Raw genomic sequence first — 22,962 nt, forward strand, 5'->3', positions numbered from 1 at the left:
TGGGCACTGCTGTGTCCCCACTGGCTTCTCCCACTGACCTCTGGCCCCATGGTCAAGGGCAGCCTCGGCCCAGCCGTCAGGGGCAGGGGAGGCTGCATCTCGCCCCCGGTGCCGCAGCCGTCAGCTGCCTCAGGCCCTGCACGTCACCCACGTCCATCCTTTGGCAAACAGGTTTAGGGGCATGATTTACTGCTTCAGGACCCACCTGTGGCTGCCTCTCCCCTCCCCAGCCACTCCTGGCAGATGGGATGGGCAGGGATGTGGCCTGGGAGGAAGGAGCCAGGTCTCCTGCTCCCCCAAGCCCTGCTGAGCCTTCTGCCAGCAGCTGCCACTCGCTGTCCAGGAGCCGTGCACCACGTCCCTGCCCTCACCCTGCACAGGACAGCAGCACCTTGCACCCAGCCACAAGCTGCAGAAGCAAGGTGAAGGTCACCTCCTCCCCAGCCCGAATGCACCAGCAGCTGGAGACACAAGGGCCAGGTGATGCAACAGCCCTCAGGGCTCTGCTGACCTGCAGGCTGAGTTCACTCCCAGGGAGAGGGCTGAGCCACTTTAATCCCCCCCGGGGTGAACACAGTAGCTATGTGGAGTCTCTGTCAGGTGCATCTCCAGTGGAACAAGGGCTGTGGGCTGACAAGGCTCTGGCCATCTGCTGCTGTGGTGGTGCAGTGCCACATGCCTCAGGGCTGTGTGCTCTGGATGCCACGAGCTCCAGCCAGCCCTGTCCCATGCCTCTGCCCTCTTCTCCTCGGTTGCTAAACCACAGGACCCTGGAATTGTTTTGGTTGGAAAAGGCCTCTGAGGTCATGGAGTCCAACCCTCAACCCAGCACCACCGTGGCCACCAAACCCTGGCCCCAAGGGCCATGGCCACAGGCTCCTGAACACCTCCAGGCATGGGGACTCCACCACCTCCCTGGGCAGCCTCTGCCAGCCCCTGACCACTCCTGCAAGGAATAAATTGTTCCTCCAAACCTTCCCAGCTAGGACTTGTGGCCATTCCCTCTTGTCCTGTCCCTTGTTCCTGGGCAGAAGAGAGCAACCTCCACCTGGCTGCAGCCTCCTCTCAGGGAGCTGCAGAGGGCAATGAGGTCTCCCTCAGCCTCTCCTCCAGGCTGAACACCCCCAGCCCCCTCAGCAGCTCCTCACCAGCCCTGCTCTCCAGACCCTTCCCCAGCTTCTTTGCCCTTCTCTGGACCTGCTCCAGCTCCTCAAAGTCCTTCTTGCACTGAGGGCCCCAGACTGAACCCAGGATTCAAGGTGTGACCTCAGAAGACAAACAGGATGGGAAGGTGACAGTGAGCTGGCACTACAAAGGATCTCTGCTTGGCATCTTGCAAAGCTTGGCACCAGCACGAGCCAAGGTCCCTCCTGCTCCTCACATCAATCCTCAGCCTGACACTGGAAGGAACCCAGGTTCAACCACTTCCTCAGCTGCTCCTGTTGCTCCAGAGCCCTCCCAAACTGCCCACCCAAAGGACCCCTGGAGCCCTGCCATGGGACCAAAACCTGACACTTAACCCCCAGTGCTGGGGTAAAGCAGAGGGGGACCTCCACCCCCAGGGCAGAAGTGGGTGCTAGGAAAAGGCAACACTTGGACAAGGAAGAGCAACACCTGGTAGGAAAGCTTTGGGCTGCTGGCTGTCTGACCACAGCACTACCACAATGAGCTCATTTCTGAGACCACCTGCACTCCAGAACCACCACAAGACCAAATTCTTCTGAGAGAAACTGGCAGCAAAAAGGTTAAAATCCACAGGAATCAACTCCCCCAGCAGGTACCCCAGGCAGGGGCTGGGGGGCAAGGAAGCGAGTGGGCAGCGACGGGGAGGGACCCCTCCTGTGCCCACCACACTGCCCAGCTCCACAGGCACACCCCCTGGAGCCATCCCAGGACTAGGGGGGCTGCTGGTGCCCCCAGGCTGCCCTTCAGCCTCCTGCTCTCCCAGCTCCCACACCAGGTGTGTGCCAGTGAGCACAGGCAGCCGGGGCCGAGGGCAGTGGGGACGTCAGCACTGCAGCTGCACCTGGGACGTTCTCCCCTCCCATTCGAGCACCCCAGCACTGAGGGGGTGTGGACAGGCCCATGCTGCTCATGGCAAAGGCAGTGCTGATGCCACCCTGGCTGTGCCCGAGCCCCAGGATGGGGATGTGAAGCTCTGGGGTCACTCTAAGCTGGTAGGTGACACACTGCTGCTAAGGCTTGGCAGGAGGAAAGGGGCATCCAGTGGCCAGAGGGATGATGAGCAGGGTACAAAACCAACCCAGCCTGAGCCCAGCCCCAGAGGTGAGGGAAGCCATGGCACAGAGCAAGTGCAGGTGTGGAGTCAGGGCTCCACTGGGACACAATGGAGCACTGGGCTGGGACTGCAGGGATGTGGTTTGTGCTCACTCCAGAGCCCACTCTGCCAACCACTGCTCGCAGTGCGCTCTCTGCTCCTCCGTCTCCGGGCTGCCGGCTGCCTTCTGTGCCTCCCCTTCCCCACCACCCAGCGCAGCTTCCTGGCTCTGCTCTTCCTGCTTCTGCATCATCTTCTCCTTCAGCTCCTGGATGGTCTCATCCAGCTGGTGCAGGACCTGCTGGGGCACCCAGTTGCTGTCCATGGAGGTGAGGAAGGGGTCGGGGGCGCAGACCTCGATGAGCTCGGTGCTGGTGGGGATGCGCAGGTAGTAGGCGTGCAGCATCATCCTGTAGGGGCTGCTGTCCTTCCTGTGGCTGTAGGTGAAGTCCCCCACGATGGGGTGGCCGATGGCACTGCAGTGAACCCGCAGCTGGTGAGTCCGACCTGGCAGGGGAGGAGGAGCAGAGTGTGGCCAGCAGGGCCAGGGGGGCTCTCCTCCCACACCGCTCTGCCCTAGGGAGGCCACAGCTGGAGCACCGGGGCCAGGGCTGGGCTCCCCAGCTCAAGAGGGACAGGGAGCTGCTGGAGAGATCCAGAGGTGCTGAGGGGCTCTGTGAGGAGCGAAGGCTGAGAGCCTGGAGCAGCACCAGAGGGGAGCTGAGCAATGCTCAGCAAGAGATAAAGGCTGGGGGGCAAGAGGCTGGGGGCAGACTCTGCTCACTGGTGCCCAGGGACAGGACAAGGGGCAAGGGGCACAAACTGGAGCCCAGGAGATTTGGTGTGAAGGTGCTGGAGGCCTGGAGCAGGCACAGAGGTTGTGGAGTCTTCTCTAGAGAGATTCCAAACTCACCTGGCCATGGTGATCCTGGGCCACCTCTGGGTGCCCCTGCTTCAGCAGGGGGGGTTGGACTGGATGACCTCCAGAGGTCCCTTGCAATCCCAGCAGGCTGGGATGGTGTGACCCCGGACAGAATCCCTCCGTGAGGGCTCAGTGGAGCCAGGTGACAATGCACCAGGTGGCTTTTATCCCCTCAGTCTGAGAGCCTGAGTCCTGCAGGAGCTCAGTGTGGCGCTCAGCTCTGCTCAGCCCTTTCTGGGCTTCCATCCTGCGCTACCCTGCTGCAACCAAGGTGCAGGGCTACAAGCACAGGTCCCACAGCAGCTCCTCTGCCTCCCTCAGCTGCCCAACCCTCCTGGGGACAGGCTCTGTGCTGTGCCCAGCCCCACAGCCACCTCAAAGCTCCTGGGGCTGCAGCCCAGCCTGCTCTGGTGGCCCCCAGCCCTCACCTGTCAGCGGCTGCAGCAGCACTTTGGTCACAGGGTCTCCGCCGTAGGAGCCGCGCTCGAGCACGATCAGCTCTGACTGGCAAGGCTTGGGATTGTCACAGCCTGCAAGGAGACCCAGAGCGGGGTCAGCTCCCCCCAGCAGGGCTGAGGGGCGCTGGGCAGGGCAGGGCAGCTGCTCACCCTCAGTCCCATCGATGCACATCATGTGGGTCATGCCCTCCGTGGTGTTCTTCCCGATGGCATAGCTGATGGTCATCCGCCGCTGGCTGACGTGGCCTCTGACCTGGGGAGAGGGCAGCGTGGAGACCCTGCCAGGGCCAGCGCCAGGGCCAGGGCCAGGGCCAGGGCCAGGGCTGCTCCTCGCCAGCACCAGGAGCAGCAGGAGCAGAGGACAAGCTGGGATTCAGCAAGCCCAGAAGGTGAGTCAGAGAATCAGACTCCCAGGCTGGTTTGGGTGGGAAGAGTCCCTGGAAGCTCCTCCAGTCCACCCCCTTGCAGCCAGCAGGGACAGCCCCAGCCCAAGCCAGCTGCTCAGAGCCCCACACAGCCTGGCCTGGGATGGTGCCAGGGATGAACAACCTCAGCTCTCAGCTTCCACCCTCCCAGCACTGCTGTGGCTCCTCTGGCCCTGCTCCCCCAGGTCCCTGTCTGTGCTGTGCTGAGGACCCCAGAGCTGCCCCAGCACCGCAGGGAATCCCCTCCCTGCCCCTGCTGCTGGGGGCAGCCCAGGACAGGGCTGGCTCTGGGCTGGCAGCACAAGGTGCCAGCTCCTGCCCAGCTTCTCACCCACCAGCACCCCCAAGCCCTTCTCCACAGGGTTGCTCCCCAGCCTCATCCTCCAGCCTGTGCTGATGCCAGGGGTTGCCCCAGCTCCTGTGCAGGACCCGGCACGTGGCCTTTGTGCCCTCCTGAGGCTCACCCAGTGCAGAGGCAGGCCCTGGCGGGGAGGACTCACCAGGGCAAGGTAGGCTTTGGTCACCAGCCTGTCCCTGAAGCACTTGTAGGCACTTCCTGCTGCCGCCTTGTTGAGTGCCACGCACAGGGCCCCACTGGTGGAGAAGTCCAGCTGGTGGCAGAACCTGCGGAGGAGATGGGAGGCAGAGGGCATTGCCAGGCCAGGCTGGCTCGGGGGCAGGGCAGAGCCCACGCTGGTCGCCAGCTGCTCACCTGAAGCCATAGTAGGTGTGGGGGTCGGCCAGCTCGGGGAAGCGGTGCTTGAGCTGGCTCTGCAGGGTCAGGGTCTCGTACCACAGCTTGCTGTCGATGCGCAGGTCCCAGTGCTTGTTGACCACGATGAAGTCTGAGCTCTGGTACAGGATGCAGAGGTTGTCGATGGTGCCTGGCTCCATGGCCAGCGCCCTGTGGGGAGTGTGAGGGGCACCGGGGGTGAGCCAGGGGGGCCTCCAGCCACATCCTGGGCACCCTGGGGAACGGGGACAGCACCCTAGGAGAGCAAAGGGACCCAGCCAGCATGGGAGGTAGCAGAAGCCAGAGGGGGGGTACCCTCATAAGAGGAGTGCTGGTGCTACAGTGACACTGACGTCACACCCAGAGTGACACCAGTGTGACATCATGAGTATCCCAGAGGGACACCGATGTCACACCACATGTGCCCAAGAGTGACACCTAAGGGGCCCCCCAGTCTTGCCAGTGTCACCCCCTGCAGCTCCCACCCCGTACCGGTTCCGCAGCCACTGTCCTAGTGTAACCCCGTACAGCTCTGCCACTGTCCCGCTGTCGCGCGTGGAGGCCCCACAGCCGCTCGGTGCTCGTCCCATCACACTGCCCGACGGTGGGGCTCAGCTTGCCCCAGGCTCCTGCCGCCCCCGACCGCCACCACCTCGGTGGCGTCCCGGTGGGGACACGCGGGGCGGAGGGGGCGCAGGTCGCGGCGGGGAGGGGGCATGCACGGCCGAGGGGACAGGCACGCAGAGACAACACGGGGCACGGCGTGGTGGACACGGGGCACGGCGGAGGGGACGGGCACGGCGGCCACCCCTCCCACGACCCGCGGTGCCCACCCCGGGACCGACCTGGAGCGCCGTGGCCGGGCCGGGCTGGCCGGGGGGCCGCGAGCGCCTACATTGTATCCAGCGGCGGCGCCTTGCCGCGCGTCGCGTCCAATCAACGCCAGCAGCGCCGCGCGTCACATCCAATCAGCTCCGCCGCCGCTTCCGGCCGGCGCGCCGAGGCCAATCAGCGCGGGCTCCGCTGGCGGCCGGAAGCGCGCGGCGGGCGGGCTGCGGGGCCATGGCGGACCCCGAGGAGGGTCCCGAGGATAACTTCTACGAGCGGTTTGCGGCAGAGCTGGAGGTGCTGGCCGAGCTGGGAGGTGGGAACCGCTGCGGTGCTCTCTCCGGGACCGGAGGCGGTGGCGGTGGGCAGCGGGCAGGGGCCGGGCTTTGCGCGCAGCCACGTGTGCCCACCCCACCGCGGTCGCCGCTTGCGTGAGCGGCCCCGCGGCGTCTCGCCTCTTGCAGATGACCCCTCCCCACCCGCCGGCCCCAGAATCTCCCAGTTCCGAGGTAGGAATCAGCCGCCGGAGGAGCCCGAGCCCCCCGAGGACCTCATCGGGGACAGCGACCCGGGGGACACCAACCCCCGGAAGAGGGAGCGGGGTCTTGAGCCGCCCTGCGCCTCCCCATCTGCCGCAGCCCGCAGTAGGTTTGACCCAAGCCAGCTTAGCAGCCCCCCGGGTGCTGCTGACCCCCCCACCCCGAGCTGAGCATCACCCTTCAGCAATCTCTTCCTCCTGCCCTGCTGTCTCTCAGCCCCGAAGCCCAAGCGGCAGCGCCTGGAAGCTGTTAAGAAGCTCAGCTTTGGTGTGGAGGATGAGTTGGCTCCCGATGTCCTCTGGGAGGGTGTCCCAGGGTCACCTTCTGCTTCTCAGGCTCCCAGGTTGGGCACCTTCAACCTCACTTCTGGCAGGTGTAGAGGGAAAGGGCCCTTGATCCCCACCCTCTGCTTCTCAGGCTTCCAAGCTGGCCACCTTCAACCTCACTTCTAGCAGGGGTGAAGGGGTTCAAGGGCTCTTTCCTCCACCCCTGCTAAAGGAACCTGGAGATAAGTGGCATGGCCCCGCTGCAGACCACCCCACCCCCTGGGAAGAAGAGGGTCCTCAAGCGGCCGCCTGTTCTGGAGGACTACATCAATGTGACATCCACTGAGGGCACCAGGGTCTTCATGGTCCTCAGGGATGACTCCTCCAGGACAGGGGTGGAGGTAGGGAGAGATCTGGAACTGCTGCTCTGTGACCCCCCTGCAGCTGAGGAGGGGATGTGTGGGGCTGGGGGTTGTGTGAGCGTGGCTGTGTGTCCCCTGCTCCTCGCAGCTCCCCGACGCCCTGGGCTGGAACGCACGCAGGCCGCTGCACTTGCTGGGGGTGCCCTTCTCCTACCTGAAGCAGCAAGTGGATGAAGAGGTATCAGATGCTCTGCTGACCTTCCTGTCTTGTCACCCTTGGGTAGCCACAGCATTGGGTCCTGAGTCTCTGACCCCCCAGCTGCAGGTTGCTGGGGGGGTCTCTGACCTCCTCTTGCCCTCTTTGTGCCCAAGCGCCGCAGGCAGGTTCTGGAGGCATCACAGCAGCTGACAGAGGTCATAAACAGGTGAGACACTGGGATGCAATCCCAGCTCTGCCCCTGCCACGCTGCTGAGGGGCTCTGAGGGGCTGCAGGTCTTGGGGACCTGCGAGTAGAGGAAACTCTTTGTCCTCATCCCAAGTTTCAGAAGTCTGTGTGTAATTCCCAGCCTTGCCCTGGCTGCTTGGGTGCCTTGGGACTGCTTCATTCCTCCTTGTAGTTGCCTGGAGAGTGAGACCGGCGCTGAGACCCCCGAGCCCAGGGAGGAGGTGGAGCCAGCAGAGGAGGAGGCTGCGCAGCATTGCCTCTGGGTGGACAAATTCTCTCCCCGGCGCTACATAGAGCTGCTCAGTGATGATGTGAGGTGCTGGGAGAAGTTGGGGCTGGGTGGTCTTACCCTGTCTGCAACTCCTCCTTCATGCATTGAAGGAAGGTTTGCTGGTGCTGCCTTTGACAGGGGGGCTCTGGAGGGCTGGGGGGCTCTGGCCATGCTAGCCCTGCCTGGGGTGAGCTGCAGGCAGGGGCTTTTCGTGTGCAGGCTTCAAACAGAGGTGAAAGGTGACCAAAGTAAGAGCACAGAGGCTGGGTGGACTTTAGCCAAGAATTTTTGGCTGCTTGGATTTAAAATAGGGAATGGTAGAAAAGGCTGAGAAGTGCTGGGTAGGAATCACAGAATGGTTTGGGTTGCAAGGAACCTTTAAGGTCATCAAGTCCAAATGTTAGCTCAGCACTGCCAGGTCACCCCCAACCCATGGCCCTCAGCACCACAGCTCCAGGGCTTTGAAACCCCCCCAGGGATGGGGACTCCACCACTGCCCTGAGCAGCCTGGTTTTGGGGAAGAAATTGTTCCTCATGTCCAACCTAAACCTCCCCTGGTGCAACCTGAGGCTGTTTCCTCTCATCCTGTTTCTTGTTCCTTGGAAGAGCTCAATCCCCACCCGGCTGCAGCCTCCTCTCAGGGAGCTGTAGAGAGCAGTGAGGTCTGGCTGGGCACTCAGGCTCTGTGCTGCCTTCTGGGGCTCCTCTCCTTCCTCTGAAGGCCACGCTGGTGTTAGGCCATGAAGGAGAGGAGTTCTGTGTGTCCTTGGCTGGGCCATGCTGGTGTGAGAGGGCTGTGCTCCTTTCTTGTGCACCACACAGTACACCAACCGCTGCCTTCTGAAGTGGCTGAAGCTGTGGGACACGGTGGTGTTTGGCAAGGAGAAGGCTGTGAGGAAGGCCAAGCCCAGCACTGGAGCTCATCCTTCCTTCAAGGAGCACCAAACCAAGTGGAAGACAAAAGTGCAGCTCACAGAGGAGATTCTGGAGGCTGAACTGGACCAACACAAGAGGCCCAAATACAAGGTGGGTGGGATGGGAGGCTGCTGTGGTGGGTGCCCTCTCCAGTCCCCCTCATCCTGCCACCAGGGTGAGCAGCAGGCTGTGTCCTTTCTCTTCTCTTCAGTGCAGACCAGGGGAAGCTGGGGCAACTTGTGTCTTCATAGCAGTGATGGGTGGGGAGGTTCTCATTCCTTCTGCCTTGGTTTGAGTAATGTGGTAACAAGGGGAGAGGAAGAGAGATGGTTTTAGTCAAGTGGTCCTGCTGAGGAGGGACCTGCAGAGGTTGGGTTTGACTGGGGGCAGAGCTTTGAGCTGGGGTTTCAGCACCTGGAGAAGAGCAGCGATGCTCAGGGGCTGAAGGCAGCAGGGAGAGCTCCAAGGCCACCTCTCGGACCTCAAGCTGTCCACTGGGAGGAGAGTGAAAAGGGGAAGCAAAGCTGGATGCTGAGAGGGTTGCTGCTCAGGACCGGGGTTTGGAAGGGATTTTCTTCAGTCTTTTCCACCTGCCTGCAGACTTCAAGACAGGCAGGAGAGCTGCTGCCAGCTCGGCTCTGTCACCTCCGAGAGGCTCTGTTGCCTTCTCCTCCCTCCGGTGACTCTTCCCTCACTGCATCTGCCGAGCAGAGCGGCGTCCCCCGCGGGCAGGCCAGGCTGCCCGGCCCCGTGGCCGCCCCTGGCTGCCTTGCTGGGGGCTGGAGGAGCCCTGCCTGATGTCACTGCTCTGCTGCAGGTGGCCCTGCTCTGTGGCCCCCCCGGCTTGGGAAAGACCACCCTGGCGCACGTCATCGCCAGGCACGCGGGGTACAACCCCGTGGAGATGAATGCCAGGTGAGCCCCTGCCAGCTGCCCGGCCTTGGCTGGCTCCAGGCTCTGCTGGGGGTGGGGATGTGGTGGAGGGGCTGCCACGCTGGGGGTGCTGCCACCCTGGGGGTGCTGCCATGCTGGGGGTGCTGCCATGCTGGGGATGTGCCACGCTGGGGGTGCTGCCATGCTGGGGGTGTGCCACACTGGGGGTGCTGTGGTGGGGACACTGCCCTCCCACAGCAGCCTGGCACCAACTTGTCTTGCAGTGACGACCGCAGCCCCGAGGTGTTCCGAACGCGCATCGAAGCTGCCACCCAGATGAGGTCGGTGCTGGGTGCCCAGGAGCAGCCCAACTGCCTGATCATCGACGAGATCGACGGCGCGCCCGCGGTACGGCGCTGCCCCGGCAGCCGGGGGGCAGCTCCGAGCCCCTGAGGGGCAGCTCCGAGCCCCTGAGGGGCAGCTCCAAGCCCCTGAGGGGCAGGAGCCCAACCCTCCTCTTCCTCTGCTCCTTTCCCCCCAGGCATCCATCAGCGTCCTGCTGAGCATCGTCCAGCGGAGGGAGGCGGAGGGCGAGGCCGGGGCTGCGGGCCGGCGGCGGCGGCGCGAGGGGGGGCTGCTGCTCAGGCCTATCATCTGCATCTGCAACGACCAGTGAGGGGCTGGGGGTGGGCTTGGAGGGACAGCTCAGACCCCTGCCCACAGGCAGGCTGCTGTTGGCCTCTAGCCAGAGCCTTCCTGTGCCAGTTTGTCTGCCCTTAGACCTGCAGCTTGGAAGTACCTTAGGGAAAGTGAAGTTCCAGCAGGGCTCAACTGTCCTGACCCCCCCCCAGGTGCTGTGCCTGCTGGGGGCGCTGGCAGCTGGCTGTGAGTGGCCAGCTGAGTTTGTGCCTGGTCAAGCAAGCAGTGGTGCACAGACAGCTGCTGCATCAGGCTCAGCTCTCTGAGTGAGGCCAGAGGAGGCCACAGCAGTGCTGGGAGGCTGGAAGCCCTCTGCTGGGAGGCCAGGCTGAGAGTTGGGGTTGTTCAGTTTCAGTCTGGAGAAGAGAAGGCTCCAGGAGACCTTCTGGTGGCCGTGCAGTGCTGAAAGGGGCTGAGGAGAAAGCTGGGGACAGACTTTTGAGCAGGGCCTGCTGTACCAGGACAAGGGGGGAATGGTTTGAGCTAAAAGAGGGAGAGGAGGAAGAGATTTGTTACACTGAGGGTGGTGAGACCCTGGCCCAGGCTGCACAGAGGTGGTAGAAGCCCCATGCCTGGAAGCACTGCAGGTCAGGCTGTTGGGACTCTGAGCAAGCTGCTCTGGTTGGAGGGGTGTCCCTGCCAGCTGCAGGTGGGGTTGGGCTGAATGAGCTGAGGAGCCTGGGAGCTGAGAGCCCCTGGGAGCTCAGAACCCCTGGGAGCTGAGAGCCCCTGGGAGCTCAGAGCCCCTGGCAGCTCAGAGCCCCTGGCAGCTCAGAGCCCCTGGCAGCTCAGAGCCCCTGCTTGCCTGGCAGGTACGTGCCCGCGCTGCGCCCGCTCCGGCAGCAAGCCTTCCTGCTCAGCTTCCCCCGCACCGCCCCGGCCCGGCTGGCGCAGCGCCTCTGCGAGGTCAGGTGTGCCCGAGGGCTCCTCTGCGTCCCCCTGCCCCTCAGGGCCTGCCTGCTGACCGCCCCTTGTCCTGCAGATCGCCCTGCAGCAGGGCATGCGAGCGGAGGCGGGCGCGCTGCTGGCGCTGTGCGAGAAGGCGGAGAGCGACATCCGCGCCTGCATCAACACCCTGCAGGTACCGGCCCGGCACGGCCTGGCTGCGCCTCCTCGGGCTGGGATGGCCTCAGGGGGCCATGCAGGGAAAAGCAGATCCCTGGATGCCAGTTTGGGAGGGACAGGGATCGGCTGGAGAGAGTCCCAGGGAGGCTGCGAGGATGCTGCAGGGGCTGCAGCGCTGCCCTGGGAGGGGAGGCCGAGAGCCCTGGGGGTGTGCAGTGTGGGGAGGAGAAGGCTGAGAGGGCACTTGGTAAATGCTTCTAAACCTCTGAGGGGTGGGGGTCAGGAGGGAGGGGACAGGCTCACTGTGCCCTGGGGTAGGACAAGGGGCAATGGATGGAAACTGCAGCACAGGAGGTTCCAGCTCAGCAGGAGGAGGAACTTCTGCCCTGTGAGGGTCCCAGAGGCCTGGAGCAGGCTGCCCAGAGAGCTTGTGGAGTCTCCTCTGGAGCCTTCCCAGCCCTGTCTGGATGTGTTCTGTGTGCCCTGTGCTGGATTCTGTGGTCCTGCTCTGGCAGGGGTTTGGACTTGATGATCTCTGGAGGTCCCTTCCAGCCCCTGCCATCTGTGAGCCTCTGATCCTGTCTCAGCACCACAGGCTGGGCTGGGTTGGGAGGGACTTCAGGCTCATGCAGTGCACAGGGACAGCTGCAGCTGGAGCAGGTTGCCCACCCTGTCCCCTTTTAACTTCCATTCCCCTACAGATGGAGGAAGGGTGAGGTGCTGCTGCCCCCTCCAGCTTCCCTCCACCCCAGCTGGTGCTGTGGACATCTCTCCCCACCCTGCCTGTGCCCCACAGCCCCTCTCTTGTGTTGCAGTTCCTGCACAGACGAGGCCAGAAGGAGCTGAGCGTTCAGATGGTGCAGACGGCGCGGGTTGGCTTGAAGGACCAGCACAAAGGCCTTTTCTCCCTCTGGCAGGAGATCTTCCAGCTCCCCAGGCTCCCAAGGTGAAGAGGGATTCAGTAGCTCTGCTGGGTGCTTGGGGCACTCTGCTCCTTGCTGTTCTAGGACCTGCTGGCAGGACCTGCCACGGAGCAACCTGCGAGGTGCTGGAGGGCAGGGCCATGCTGCAGCACACCTGGCCTCTCCAGCACATCTGTGCATCCAGATGTTCTTTGGCCCCTCTCTTCAGTGCCCCAGCCCCTGGCATCAGCGCTGCCTTCAGGCCAGTTCCCAAGAGTCTCAATGTTCCGTTCGTGGTCAGGACCCCCTGAGCTCTTCCCTTTGGCTCTCCTCAGGCCCAGGCTGGGGGCGGACCCCAGCTTGCCAGCCCAGCTGCTGGTGGAGGAGGGGGCCCTGCCGCACCGCGGGGGCGCAGCTGGCTCCAGCGCCTCCTCCCAGCGCTTCCTCCACATCCTGCACCTCGCCATCTCCTCGGGGGAGCAGGAGAAGCTGGCCCAGGTAGAGCAGCCGGGGGGGAGCCAGGCTGCTCCCTCTGCGGCGTGCTGGAGCCCAGCTTGCTGCTCCCAGTGCCAGCAGCAGGCTGCTGGGGCTGCCCCCCTGGGGCTGCCTCTAACCCTCAGCCCTCTCCCAGGGCCTGCACGAGAATTTCCTGAGCATGAAGCTGAGGGACCCCAGCTTCAGCTCGGTGTGCCTGGCCCTGGAGTGGCTGGGCTTCTGCGACCTGCTGAGCAGGGCTGTCCTGCACGGGCAGAGCTTCCAGCTGCTCAGGTACCTTCCCTTCCTGCCCGTGGCTTTCCACCTGCTCTTCGCCGCCGCCAGCGTCCCGCGGCTGGCTTACCCCAGCAGCCAGCAGGAGGCAAGTGCTGAGCGGCCGCGGCCGTGCGGCCCGGGGGGAGCTCTGTCGGGGCCGGGGGGGAGCTCTGTCGGGGCCGGGGGGAGCAGCTCTGTCGGGGCCGGGGGGGAGCTCTGTCGGGGCCGGGGGGAGCAGCTCTGTCGGGGCCGGGAGGGAGCTCTGTCGGGGCCGGGGGGGAGCTCTGTCGGGACCGGGGCGGAGCTCTGTCGGGACCGGGGCGGAGCTCTGTCGGCGGCCGGGGGGAGCAGCTCTGTCGGGGCCGGGGGGAGCTCTGTCGGGGCCGGGGCTGAGCTCTGTCGGGGCCGGGGGGAGCAGCTCTGTCGGGGCCGGGGGGAGCAGCTCTGTCGGGGCCGGGGGGGAGCAGCTCTGTCGGGGCCGGGGGGGAGCTCTGTCGGGGCCGGGGGGGGAGCAGCTCTGACGGGGCCGGGGGGAGCTCTGTCGGGGCCGGGGGGAGCAGCTCTGTCGGGGCCGGGGGGGAGCAGCTCTGTCGGGGCCGGGGGGGAGCTCTGTCGGGGCCGGGGGGGGAGCAGCTCTGTTGGGGCCGGGGGGAGCCCTGCCTGCGCCGGGGGGAGCCCTGCCTGCGCCGGGGGGAGCCCTGCCTGCGCCGGGGGAGCCCTGCCTGCGCCGGGGCTGAGCTCTGTCGGGGCCGGGGGGAGCTCTGTCGGGGCCGGGGGGGAGCTCTGTCGGGGCCGGGGGGAGCAGCTCTGTCGGGGCCGGGGGGAGCCCTGCCTGCGCCGGGGGAGCCCTGCCTGCGCCGGGGGGAGCCCTGCCTGCGCCGGGGGAGCCCTGCCTGCGCCGGGGCTGAGCTCTGTCGGGGCCGGGGGGGGAGCAGCTCTGTCGGGGCCGGGGGGAGCCCTGCCTGCGCCGGGGGAGCCCTGCCTGCGCCGGGGCTGAGCTCTGTCGGGGCCGGGGGGAGCTCTGTCGGGGCCGGGGGGAGCCCTGCCTGCGCCGGGGGGATCCCTGCCTGCGCCGGGGGGAGCCCTGCCTGCGCCGGGGCTGAGCTCTGTCGGGGCCGGGGGGAGCCCTGCCTGCGCCGGGGCTGAGCTCTGTCGGGGCCGGGGGGGGAGCAGCTCTGTCGGGGCCGGGGGGAGCCCTGCCTGCGCCGGGGCTGAGCTCTGCGCCGCTGTCCTGCCGCAGGCGCAGGCAGGGCAGAGCCGCAGGCGCAGCCTGCTGCTGGCGCTGCTGGCCGGGGCCGGCGCCGGGGCGCGCAGCCGCGCGGGCGCGCAGCCGCTGCTGCTGGAGGTGCTCTGCCTGCTGCTGGACATCATCGCCCCCAAGCTGCGACCCGTGAGTGCCCCCCGCCCCCCGCCCCGCAGGCAGGGCTGCCTGGGCCGGGCTGAGCTGTGCCGGAGCCTGGCGACCGCTTTGCCTCGGCAGCTGGGGACAGAGCCAGAGAGGGGGTTGGGGTCGGAGGGACCTCAGAGCTCATCCAGTGCCAGCCCCCTGCCACGGGCAGGGACCCCTCCCACCAGCCCAGGCTGCTCAGGGCCTCATCCAGCCTGGCCTTGGACACCCCCAGGGAGGAGGCAGCCACAGCCTCCCTGGGCAGCCTGTGCCAGAGCCTCCCCAGCCTCTCACCTTCCCCTCCCTGTAAAGAATCTCTTCCTAATCTCCAGCCTAAATCCACCAATGCCCAGCTGCAGGGTGGGGCTGGGGGGGTCCTGCACCTCCTGAGCCCTGCTCTGGGGGTGGGCTTGGCTGAGCAGTCTCCCTCCAGCAGCTGCTTCAGGTGGTTGCACTGGGTGCAGCTGTCCTTTGGGCTGTCCAAAGGGACTGTCCCCTGCCCTCTGAGGGATGTGGGCCCCCAGCAGGACACTAAACGTGGTCTGAACCTCACAGCTGTTGACTCTTCTCGTGCTGGGCTAGATGCAAGGAAGAACTTTCCTACAGTGAAGGTGCTGAGAGCCTGGCTCAGGCTGCCCAGAGAGCTGCCCCATCCCTGGCACCCCCAGGCCAGGCTGTGTGGGGCTGTGAGCAGCCTGCTGGGGCTGGGGCTGTCCCTGCTGGCTGCAGGGGGCTGCACTGGGGAGCTCCCAAGGCCCCTTCCCACCCGAAGCAGCCTGGGATTCTGTACAGACACAGCTCGTGCTTGGAGGTCAGTATGGGTTAGTGAGGCTGTCCCCTTGGTGGCTCCCCAGGTGAACCCCCAGCTCTACAGCCCGAAGGAGAAGCAGCAGCTGGCAGACCTGGTGAGCACCATGCTGGCCTACAACCTCACCTACCAGCAGGAGCGGCTGCCCGAGGGCCAGTACAGCTACAGGCTGGACCCGTGAGTCACTGAGCCCTGCAGGGGCCTGAGAGCAGCTGCAGCCTGCCAGGGCCCTGCCAGGGCCCTGCCAGGGCTCTGCCACCCCTGGCCCTCAGCACCACAGCTCCACAGCTCTGAAACCCTCCAGGGAAGGAGGCTGCACCACTGCCCTGGGCAGCCTGGGCCAGGCCTGGACAGCCCTGCTGGGGAAGGGATTGTTCCCAAGCCCAAGGCTGAGAAGAAGGTTTAGGAGTCAGAAATAAGAGCAGAGGGCTCAAGGAGCCTGAGCCCAGAAGCATGGTGGGATGGAGCTGCTTCCTTGCAGCTGGAGCTCAGAGCTTTGTCCAGTGGTGGCAGCAGGGCTGGCAGGGGCTGCCCAAGCTGGGCTGGCTGCAGGGACCTGGCTGCTCTGGGGGCAGCTCTGCAGGGGTTGTCTGCTTGCCTGCCTCATCCTTGCAAAGGAGGAGCCCAGCAGCTGCAGGGGGCCTGGGTTTGCTTTAATGGGATTAAAGGGGAGGAAGCAGCTGCCTTGGGCTCTCTGCAGAGCTGGCAGAGGGCAGAGCAGGTCTGCTGGGGCCTGGTGGCACAGGGCAGAGCAGGTCTGCTGGGGCCTGGTGGCACAGGGCAGAGCAGCTCTGCTGGGGCCTGGTGGCACAGGGCAGAGCAGCTCTGCTGGGGCCTGGTGGCAGAGGGCAGAGCAGCTCTGCTGGGGCCTGGTGGCACAGGGCAGAGCAGCTCTGCTGGGGCCTGGTGGCACAGGGCAGAGCAGCTCTGCTGGGGCCTGGTGGCACAGGGCAGAGCAGCTCTGCTGGGGCCTGGTGGCACAGGGCAGAGCAGCTCTGCTGGGGCCTGGTGGCACAGGGCAGAGCAGCTCTGCTGGGGCCTGGTGGCACAGGGCAGAGCAGCTCTGCTGGGGCCTGGTGGCACAGGGCAGAGCAGCTCTGCTGGGCCTGTGGCACACAGGAGGTTGCTGTCACTGCTGCCCATCCTTGCTTTAGCAGCTGCCTGTTGCTGAGCTGGAGCCTCACTGTGCTTCGAGCAGAGGGGCTGGGAGTGCTCCTCAGGCTTCAGTGAGGCACTGCAGACCCCAGCACAGCCCAGAGCAATGCTAATGTCTTCCTGTGCAAAGTTAATTAGAGGAATTAGCCTCTGTTAACTCAAGCAGTTGCATCCAGTTTCCCACAGGAGCTTTATTCCTGGGCTTGGGGAGCACCTCTGGGGAGCCACCAGCCCCTGCCCTCCCCAGGCTGGGCTGTGCCTCCAGTGTGGCCATGGGGAAAGCAGGGGAGCTAGGGGGGCAGGTGGCACAGCAGGGACTCTGTGTGCATGAAGCAGGGCCAGGGAGGTTCTTCCCTCTCTGCTCTGCCCCAGGGAGGCTGCAGCTGCAGTGCTGTGCCCAGCTCTGGGCTCCCCTGTGGAAGGCCAGGGAAGAGCTGGAGAGAGGCCAGGGGAGGAGAGGCTGCTGAGGGGCCTGGAGCAGCTCTGTGAGCAGCAGAGGCTGAGAGCCCTGGGGCTGAGAGCCTGCAGCAGAGCAGCCCCAGAGGGCAGCTGAGCAATGCTCAGCAAGAGATAAAGGCTGGGGGGCAAGAGGCAGGGGCCAGGCTCTGCTCAGTGGTGCCCAGGGACAGCACAAGGGGCAGGGGGCACAAACTGGAACCCAGGAGGTTCCATCTGAGCAGGAGGAGAAACTTCTTTGTTGTGAGGCTGCTGGAGGCCTGGAGCAGGCTGCCCAGAGAGGCTGTGGAGTCTCCTCTGGAGAGCTTCCAACCCCCCCTGGGCACTGTGCCCCTGGGCAAGCTGCTGTGGGTGCCCTGCTGGAGCAGGGCTTGGACTGGGTGACCCCAGAGGTCCCTTCCAGCCCCCCCATGCTGGGACTCTGCTGCTTTGCTTCCCTTGGGTTCTTTTGGTGAGTTCTGAGCCTGTTTCCTGGCCATGCACAGCCAGGATGGGCACCACAGCAGTGCAGCAGCCCAGGGGCACCTCTGGGCCACATCCCAGCATCTCCTGGGCAATCCAAGCTGCTGGCTGCAGGACCTGTGAGTTCTCTTCAGAACTGCTCAAACCAGAGCCCTGGCAGCTGATCCCTGGGGTGCTGTGCCCTCTGCCCTTGCTGCCCTGCTCTTGGGAGGGTGATGTGGAGTGGGAGTGAAGAGTGAGCCCTCAGCAGGGCAGGGGCCTGGCCCAGCTGCCCCTGGGGCTGTGCCTGGCCAAAGCCAGCTGCAGAGCTGCTGCACCAAGCCTGTTAAGAGCAGAGCTGCTCTGGGTAACCCAGATCCCAGCTCCTGGCCATGCCTCAATGCCTCAGCTGCCCCTGGGCAGCCCGGGCTTGGGGGCAGGCTGCTGGTGCCACTCCTGCCCGAGCTGTGCTCTGCCTGTGGCCTGCTGAGGGCCTTCTGCTCAGCCTGCAGTTGCCTCTCCCTGCATGACAGCCAAGATTACAGAGCCTGTGAGCCCCTGGGTGCCCATCCAGCTGGGGGGCCCTGCAGCAGCCCTGGGTGCTGGGGGAGGGCAGTGCTGGGGAGGCTGAGGCAGCACCACAGGATCACAGGAGGGGTTGGGCTGGAAGGGACCTTGAAGATCAACTCTTGTCCCTGCCCAGGGCAGGGGGGGTGGCACCTCCCACCCCCCAGGCTGCTCAAAGCCTCATGCAGCCTGCAGGGATGAGGCACCCGCAGCCCCCCGGGCAGCCTGTCCAGGGCCCCCCCCAGCCTCACCGTGAGCAGGAGGGGGGCAGCAGGGCCGGTGGGAAGGGGCTGGGAGCCTCTCCCTGCCCGCCCCGGGCTGCTCTTTGCTCCCTGCCGCTTTGGACGAGCTGCTGATGGGTTTCCCCTGCCCCCCGGGGCGGCGCAGGAACGTGGAGGACATCTGCCGCTTCCCCGGGCTGCCGGCCCGCAGGCAGCTGAGCTACCAGGCCAGGCAGCTGATTGCCAGGGAGGTGGAGCTGGAGAGGATGAGGAGGACGGAGGCTCTGCTGCAGGCACCCAGCCTGCCCCAGGTGGGGAGGTGCTGCCAGCCTGCTCTGGGCTCGGGGAGGAAGCCCTGGGGGCGGGGGGGGGATGTGGCCTCTCCAAAGCACCATTAATGCAAATGGATAGCCAGGATTAACCTCCCCCCCAACCCCCCCAGCCATCTGCCTGCACAGCTGCAGCACAGCTGGGACGTGCCCAGAGGGCTCAGCTGCCTCCGGGAGGCCTGGGCAGGGCTGCCCTGGGCAAGGCTGCCCCTGGGGGAGGGCTGCCCCTGGGCAAGGCTGCCCCTGGGGGAGGGCTGCCCCTGGGGGAGGGCTGCAGAGCCTTCAGCTGCAGGGGGGGAGGTGGAGCTGCAGCTCAGCAGGCTGTGCCCAGCAGGGAGCTGGTGCTGCTCTCTCCTGCCTGCACCTCCTGCCCTTCCTGCTTCACTTCAGTCCTCCCAGAGGCCCCAAAGGCCCTGGGAGCAGCAGAGCTACTCTGCCCCCACCACAGCCACAGCATACCAGGTTGGAAGGGACCCCAAGGAGCATCTGCTCCAACCTCTGCAGGTAGCAGGAGCTGGCAGGAGCTGGCCCTGCTTGCAGGAGGCAGGGGAAGGTGGAAACGGCCAAGAGCCAGCTCAGGTGTAGCTGCTGCCTGCCCTGGTGCTGCTGAGAGTCTCCTGCAGCAGCAGAGCTCTCTGGGGGGGTGCAGAAACATCTCTGAGGGCTCCTTGTTTGCCTGGTGCCAGCCCTGCCAGGGCAAGGGGCAGCAGACTCAAGGGCTGAGGTGCTGCTGGGGGGCAGGAGAGGGGACGGAACCCTTGCCAGGAGCTGTGTGCTGAGGGCACATTGCCATCACCTGGGGGGATGCCCAAACCTTGAGCTCCTGAGGGGACCCCCACTCAGGTCTCTGCTCCCCACAGGAGCCTGGGAACGGTCTCAGGGAGCCAGGGGACGTGAGGGCAGCTGAGCCCCCGAGCCACCAGCAGCGCCTGGAGCACATCATCCGCGGAGCCGCGGTGGAGGAGCAGGTGAGGAGCTGCAGCTCAAACACCCTGCAGGGGGCTGGCCTGGGAGGGACCTTGGGGAGCATCCAGTGCCAGCCCCTGCATGGGCAGGGACCCCTCCCACCAGCACAGGCTGCTCGAGGCCTCATCCAGCCTGGCCCTGAACACCCTGGGGCAGGAGGCAGCCTCAGCCTCCCTGGGCAGCCTGTGCCAGGCTCTCCCCAGCCCCACTGCAGAGTTTCTTCCTGCCCTCCTCTCTCCCAGCTCCAAGCCATTGGCTCTTGTCCTGGCACAGCCCTTCTCCAGAGCCCCTCCCCAGCTCTCCTGTAGCCCCTTCAGGTCCTGGAAGGCTGCTTTCAGGTCTCCCTGGAGCCTTCTCCTCCAGGCTGGACAGCCCCAACCCTCCCAGCCTGCCCCCACAGCAGAGGTGCTGCAGTGCCCCCTGCCCATGGCTGCAGTGCCCCCTGCCCATGGCTGCAGTGCCCCCTGCCCATGGCTGCGGTGCCCCCTGCCCATGGCTGCAGTGCCCCCTGCCCATGGCTGCAGTGCCCCCTGCCCATGGCTGCAGTGCCCCTGCCCATGGCTGCAGTGCCCCTGCCCATGGCTGCAGTGCCCCCTGCCCATGGCTGCAGTGCCCCCTGCCCATGGCTGCAGTGCCCCCTGCCCATGGCTGCAGTGCCTCCTGCCCATGGCATGGCTGCAGTGCCCCCTGCCCATGGCTGCGGTGCCCCCTGCCCATGGCTGCAGTGCCCCCTGCCCATGGCTGCAGTGCCCCCTGCTCATGGCTGCAGTGCCCCCTGCCCATGGCTGCAGTGCCCCCTGCCCATGGCTGCAGTGCCCCCTGCTCATGGCTGCAGTGCCCCCTGCTCATGGCTGCAGTGCCTCCTGCCCATGGCTGCAGTGCCCCCTGCCCATGGCATGGCTGCAGTGCCCCCTGCCCATGGCTGCAGTGCCCCCTGCTCATGGCTGCAGTGCCTCCTGCCCATGGCTGCAGTGCCCCCTGCTCATGGCTGCAGTGCCCCCTGCCCATGGCTGCAGTGCCCCCTGCTCATGGCTGCAGTGCCCCCTGCCCATGGCTGCAGTGCCCCCTGCCCATGGCTGCAGTGCCCCCTGCTCATGGCTGCAGTGCCCCCTGCCCATGGCTGCAGTGCCTCCTGCCCATGGCTGCAGTGCCCCCTGCCCATGGCATGGCTGCAGTGCCCCCTGCCCATGGCTGCAGTGCCCCCTGCCCATGGCATGGCTGCAGTGCCCCCTGCCCATGGCTGCAGTGCCTCCTGCCCATGGCTGCAGTGCCCCCTGCCCATGGCTGCAGTGCCCCCTGCTCATGGCATGGCTGCAGTGCCCCCTGCCCATGGCTGCAGTGCCCCCTGCTCATGGCTGCAGTGCCCCCTGCCCATGGCTGCAGTGCCCCCTGCTCATGGCTGCAGTGCCCCCTGCCCATGGCTGCAGTGCCCCCTGCCCATGGCTGCAGTGCCCCCTGCTCATGGCTGCAGTGCCCCCTGCCCATGGCTGCAGTGCCCCCTGCTCATGGCTGCAGTGCCCCCTGCCCATGGCTGCAGTGCCCCTGCCCATGGCTGCAGTGCCCCCTGCCCATGGCTGCAGTGCCCCCTGCCCATGGCTGCAGTGCCCCCTGCTCATGGCTGCAGTGCCTCCTGCCCATGGCTGCAGTGCCCCCTGCCCATGGCTGCGGTGCCCCTGCCCATGGCTGCAGTGCCCCCTGCCCATGGCTGCAGTGCCCCCTGCCCATGGCTGCAGTGCCCCCTGCCCATGGCTGCGTTGCCCCCTGCCCATGGCTGCGGTGCCCCCTGCTCATGGCTGCAGTGCCCCTGCCCATGGCTGCGGTGCCCCCTGCCCATGGCTGCAGTGCCCCTGCCCATGGCTGCAGTGCCCCCTGCCCATGGCTGCAGTGCCCCCTGCCCATGGCTGCAGTGCCCCCTGCTCATGGCTGCAGTGCCTCCTGCCCATGGCTGCAGTGCCCCCTGCCCATGGCTGCAGTGCCCCCTGCCCATGGCTGCAGTGCCTCCTGCCCATGGCTGCAGTGCCCCTGCCCATGGCTGCAGTGCCCCCTGCCCATGGCTGCAGTGCCCCCAGGCTGCTCCTGTGCTGTTTTGGGGGGGTAGTTCACTTTCAGCAGAGCTTCCCCAGGTGTCCTGGAGGTGCAGCTGTGGGTCACAGGGGCATGGCTCAGGGCTGGCTGTCAGCCACAGCTCTCAGGGGGTGAGGAGGAGAGCTGTGGCTGTTGGGGCTGAAGCAGCTGGATGTTGAGCCTGTGGCAGCTGCAGGGCAGGGGGCTCTGTCCCTGGGGTTTGGGGGGCTGCAGGGGAGCAATCCAACTTCTGCTGGTGCAGCAGGTGAGCTGGGTTGGTCCCATCCCAAAGGGGGCAGGAGGTGGTCCCCTGCCACCACCCCTTCCCATGGGCTCAGCCTCCAGACCTGACCCTCCTCAGCCCCTCACCTCAGCACAGTGAGCTGCAGGGCTGGGTCCCCCCCCTGCTTCTGAGTGCAGTTTGCATTTTCCTGAGCCCCTTGGCCCCTCCTGCAGGATTTGCCTCCAGTTCCTGCCCAGTGCCTTCCTCCTGCCCCAGGTGCTCCGAGGGGGAGGGGGCTGCTGGCAGCAGCAGCATCACCCCACCCCCAGGGCTCTGAATGCCTGGGGGCTGCCAGGCTGGGCAGAGCTGGCTGCTCTCCCTGGGGCCTGGCCTGGCCCTGGGCTGCCAGGCTGGAGCTGGCTTTGCTCTTGGTTGCCTCCAAACGTGACCACAGTCACCTTCTGCTTTGCACAGCCTGAGACAGACTTCTTTGGGAGGCCTCTCCAGCAGCAGGTGTCCACCACTCTGGGTAGGTGCCAGAGGGACAGGCTGGCTGCAGCCCTGGGTGGGTGCCAGAGGGACAGGGTGGGTGTGAGTGGTACCAGGGAGGTGCCAGAGGGACAGGGTGGCTCCAGCCCTGGGTGGGTGCCAGAGGGACAGGGTGACCACAGATGCTACCAGGGGGTCCCTGCATTTTCAGTGCTCAGCCCCCACCCCGGGGCTCTGTCCCTAAGCTCTGCACCCCGGGGCATGAGGGGGAGATGGAGCAAAGTGCCCCTGGCACAGCAGGGCAGGAGGTGCCCCTGGGCAGGTTGGTTGGGGCTGGCAGCCCCCCCCGAGCCGGGGAGCAGTCTGGGGGTACCTCAGGGGGTTGCAAGGGGCATCAGCTCTGCCCCTGCGAGCCCCCAGCCTGTCGAGGTTAACAGTTGTGGAAGTTTTGGCCCCGGCTCTCCCCCCCGCAGCGCCTCAGGCCCCCGGGGGGCAGTCGGTTGAGATGCAGATGGGGAAGGCGGTGGGGAGGAGCCAGGTCTGGTTCCGCTTCAACGAGGGAGTCTCCAACGCCGTCCGGAGGAGCATCTACATCAGGGACCTGCTCTAGCAGGGCAGGAGGGAGCCCAGCTGCCTGCCTGGGGCGAGCCGAAGCTGCCTTCTGCCTTTCTGCCCCCGGGAGGGAGCAGGAGCCGGAGCCAGAGCCGGAGCCAGAGCCAGAGCCGGAGCAGGAGCCTGGGCTGGGGGCGGGGTTGGGGGTTTTGTGCCCACTCACTCCTTTGGTTAGAAACCCAAATAAACTCTCTCTCAAACCAGCATCAAACCAGCATCAAACCAACCCTAAACCAGCATCAAACCAGCCCCAAACCAACATCAACCCAGCCCCAACCCAGCCCCCGAGCAGCCCCCGAGCAAGGCCAAGTGCTGCTCCTTTATTTCAGGTAAAAGCTGCAGGTGCTGTGCTGCAGCGGGGGGGCTGCAGAGTGCTCTCCCCCCTGGTACAAAAGGATCTCAAGGTGCTGAAAATCTTCCCTTAGAAAAGCCTGGGGATTGCTTCTGTTGCTGTTGCCCTTCCCAAGCTCAGGCTCAGCCTCGCTCCCTGGGGCAGAGGCTGCAGCGGGAAA

General features: G+C 65.9%; 2 protein-coding genes across 4 annotated transcripts; one reads left to right on the forward strand and one right to left on the reverse strand.

Annotated features, from left to right (window-relative positions):
• Positions 1-590: 590 nt before the first annotated feature.
• Positions 591-5,760, reverse strand: RPUSD1 (RNA pseudouridine synthase domain containing 1). Of its 3 annotated transcripts, none has more exons than XM_054180264.1 (6): positions 5,662-5,760; positions 4,796-4,987; positions 4,584-4,707; positions 3,809-3,911; positions 3,629-3,730; positions 591-2,785 (listed from the first exon to the last, which is right to left on the reverse strand). In XM_054180264.1, exons 2-6 carry the CDS (start codon positions 4,975-4,977, stop codon positions 2,388-2,390), a joined length of 909 nt encoding a protein of 302 aa, XP_054036239.1. In that variant the 5' UTR covers positions 4,978-4,987; positions 5,662-5,760; the 3' UTR covers positions 591-2,387. The 3 variants fall into 3 exon arrangements, with proteins under 3 accessions (XP_054036239.1, XP_054036241.1, XP_054036240.1); XM_054180266.1 differs by having other exon boundaries at positions 4,796-4,935; positions 5,662-5,741; XM_054180265.1 differs by lacking the exon at positions 5,662-5,760 and adding an exon at positions 5,309-5,325 and having other exon boundaries at positions 4,796-4,935.
• A 94-nt stretch (positions 5,761-5,854) lies between these two features.
• Positions 5,855-22,457, forward strand: CHTF18 (chromosome transmission fidelity factor 18). Its single transcript, XM_054161297.1, has 22 exons — positions 5,855-5,960; positions 6,109-6,288; positions 6,400-6,526; positions 6,682-6,850; positions 6,960-7,049; positions 7,184-7,236; positions 7,430-7,568; positions 8,351-8,554; positions 9,261-9,358; positions 9,601-9,724; positions 9,858-9,988; positions 10,828-10,921; positions 10,998-11,096; positions 11,896-12,026; positions 12,318-12,480; positions 12,614-12,861; positions 13,996-14,122; positions 14,974-15,104; positions 17,934-18,078; positions 18,957-19,064; positions 21,824-21,878; positions 22,312-22,457. Exons 1-22 carry the CDS (start codon positions 5,879-5,881, stop codon positions 22,446-22,448), a joined length of 2,835 nt encoding a protein of 944 aa, XP_054017272.1. The 5' UTR covers positions 5,855-5,878; the 3' UTR covers positions 22,449-22,457.
• Positions 22,458-22,962: the final 505 nt, after the last annotated feature.

The sequence above is a fragment of the Dryobates pubescens genome, chromosome 4, assembly GCF_014839835.1.
Source record: "Dryobates pubescens isolate bDryPub1 chromosome 4, bDryPub1.pri, whole genome shotgun sequence".
Lineage (NCBI taxonomy): Eukaryota > Metazoa > Chordata > Aves > Piciformes > Picidae > Dryobates > Dryobates pubescens.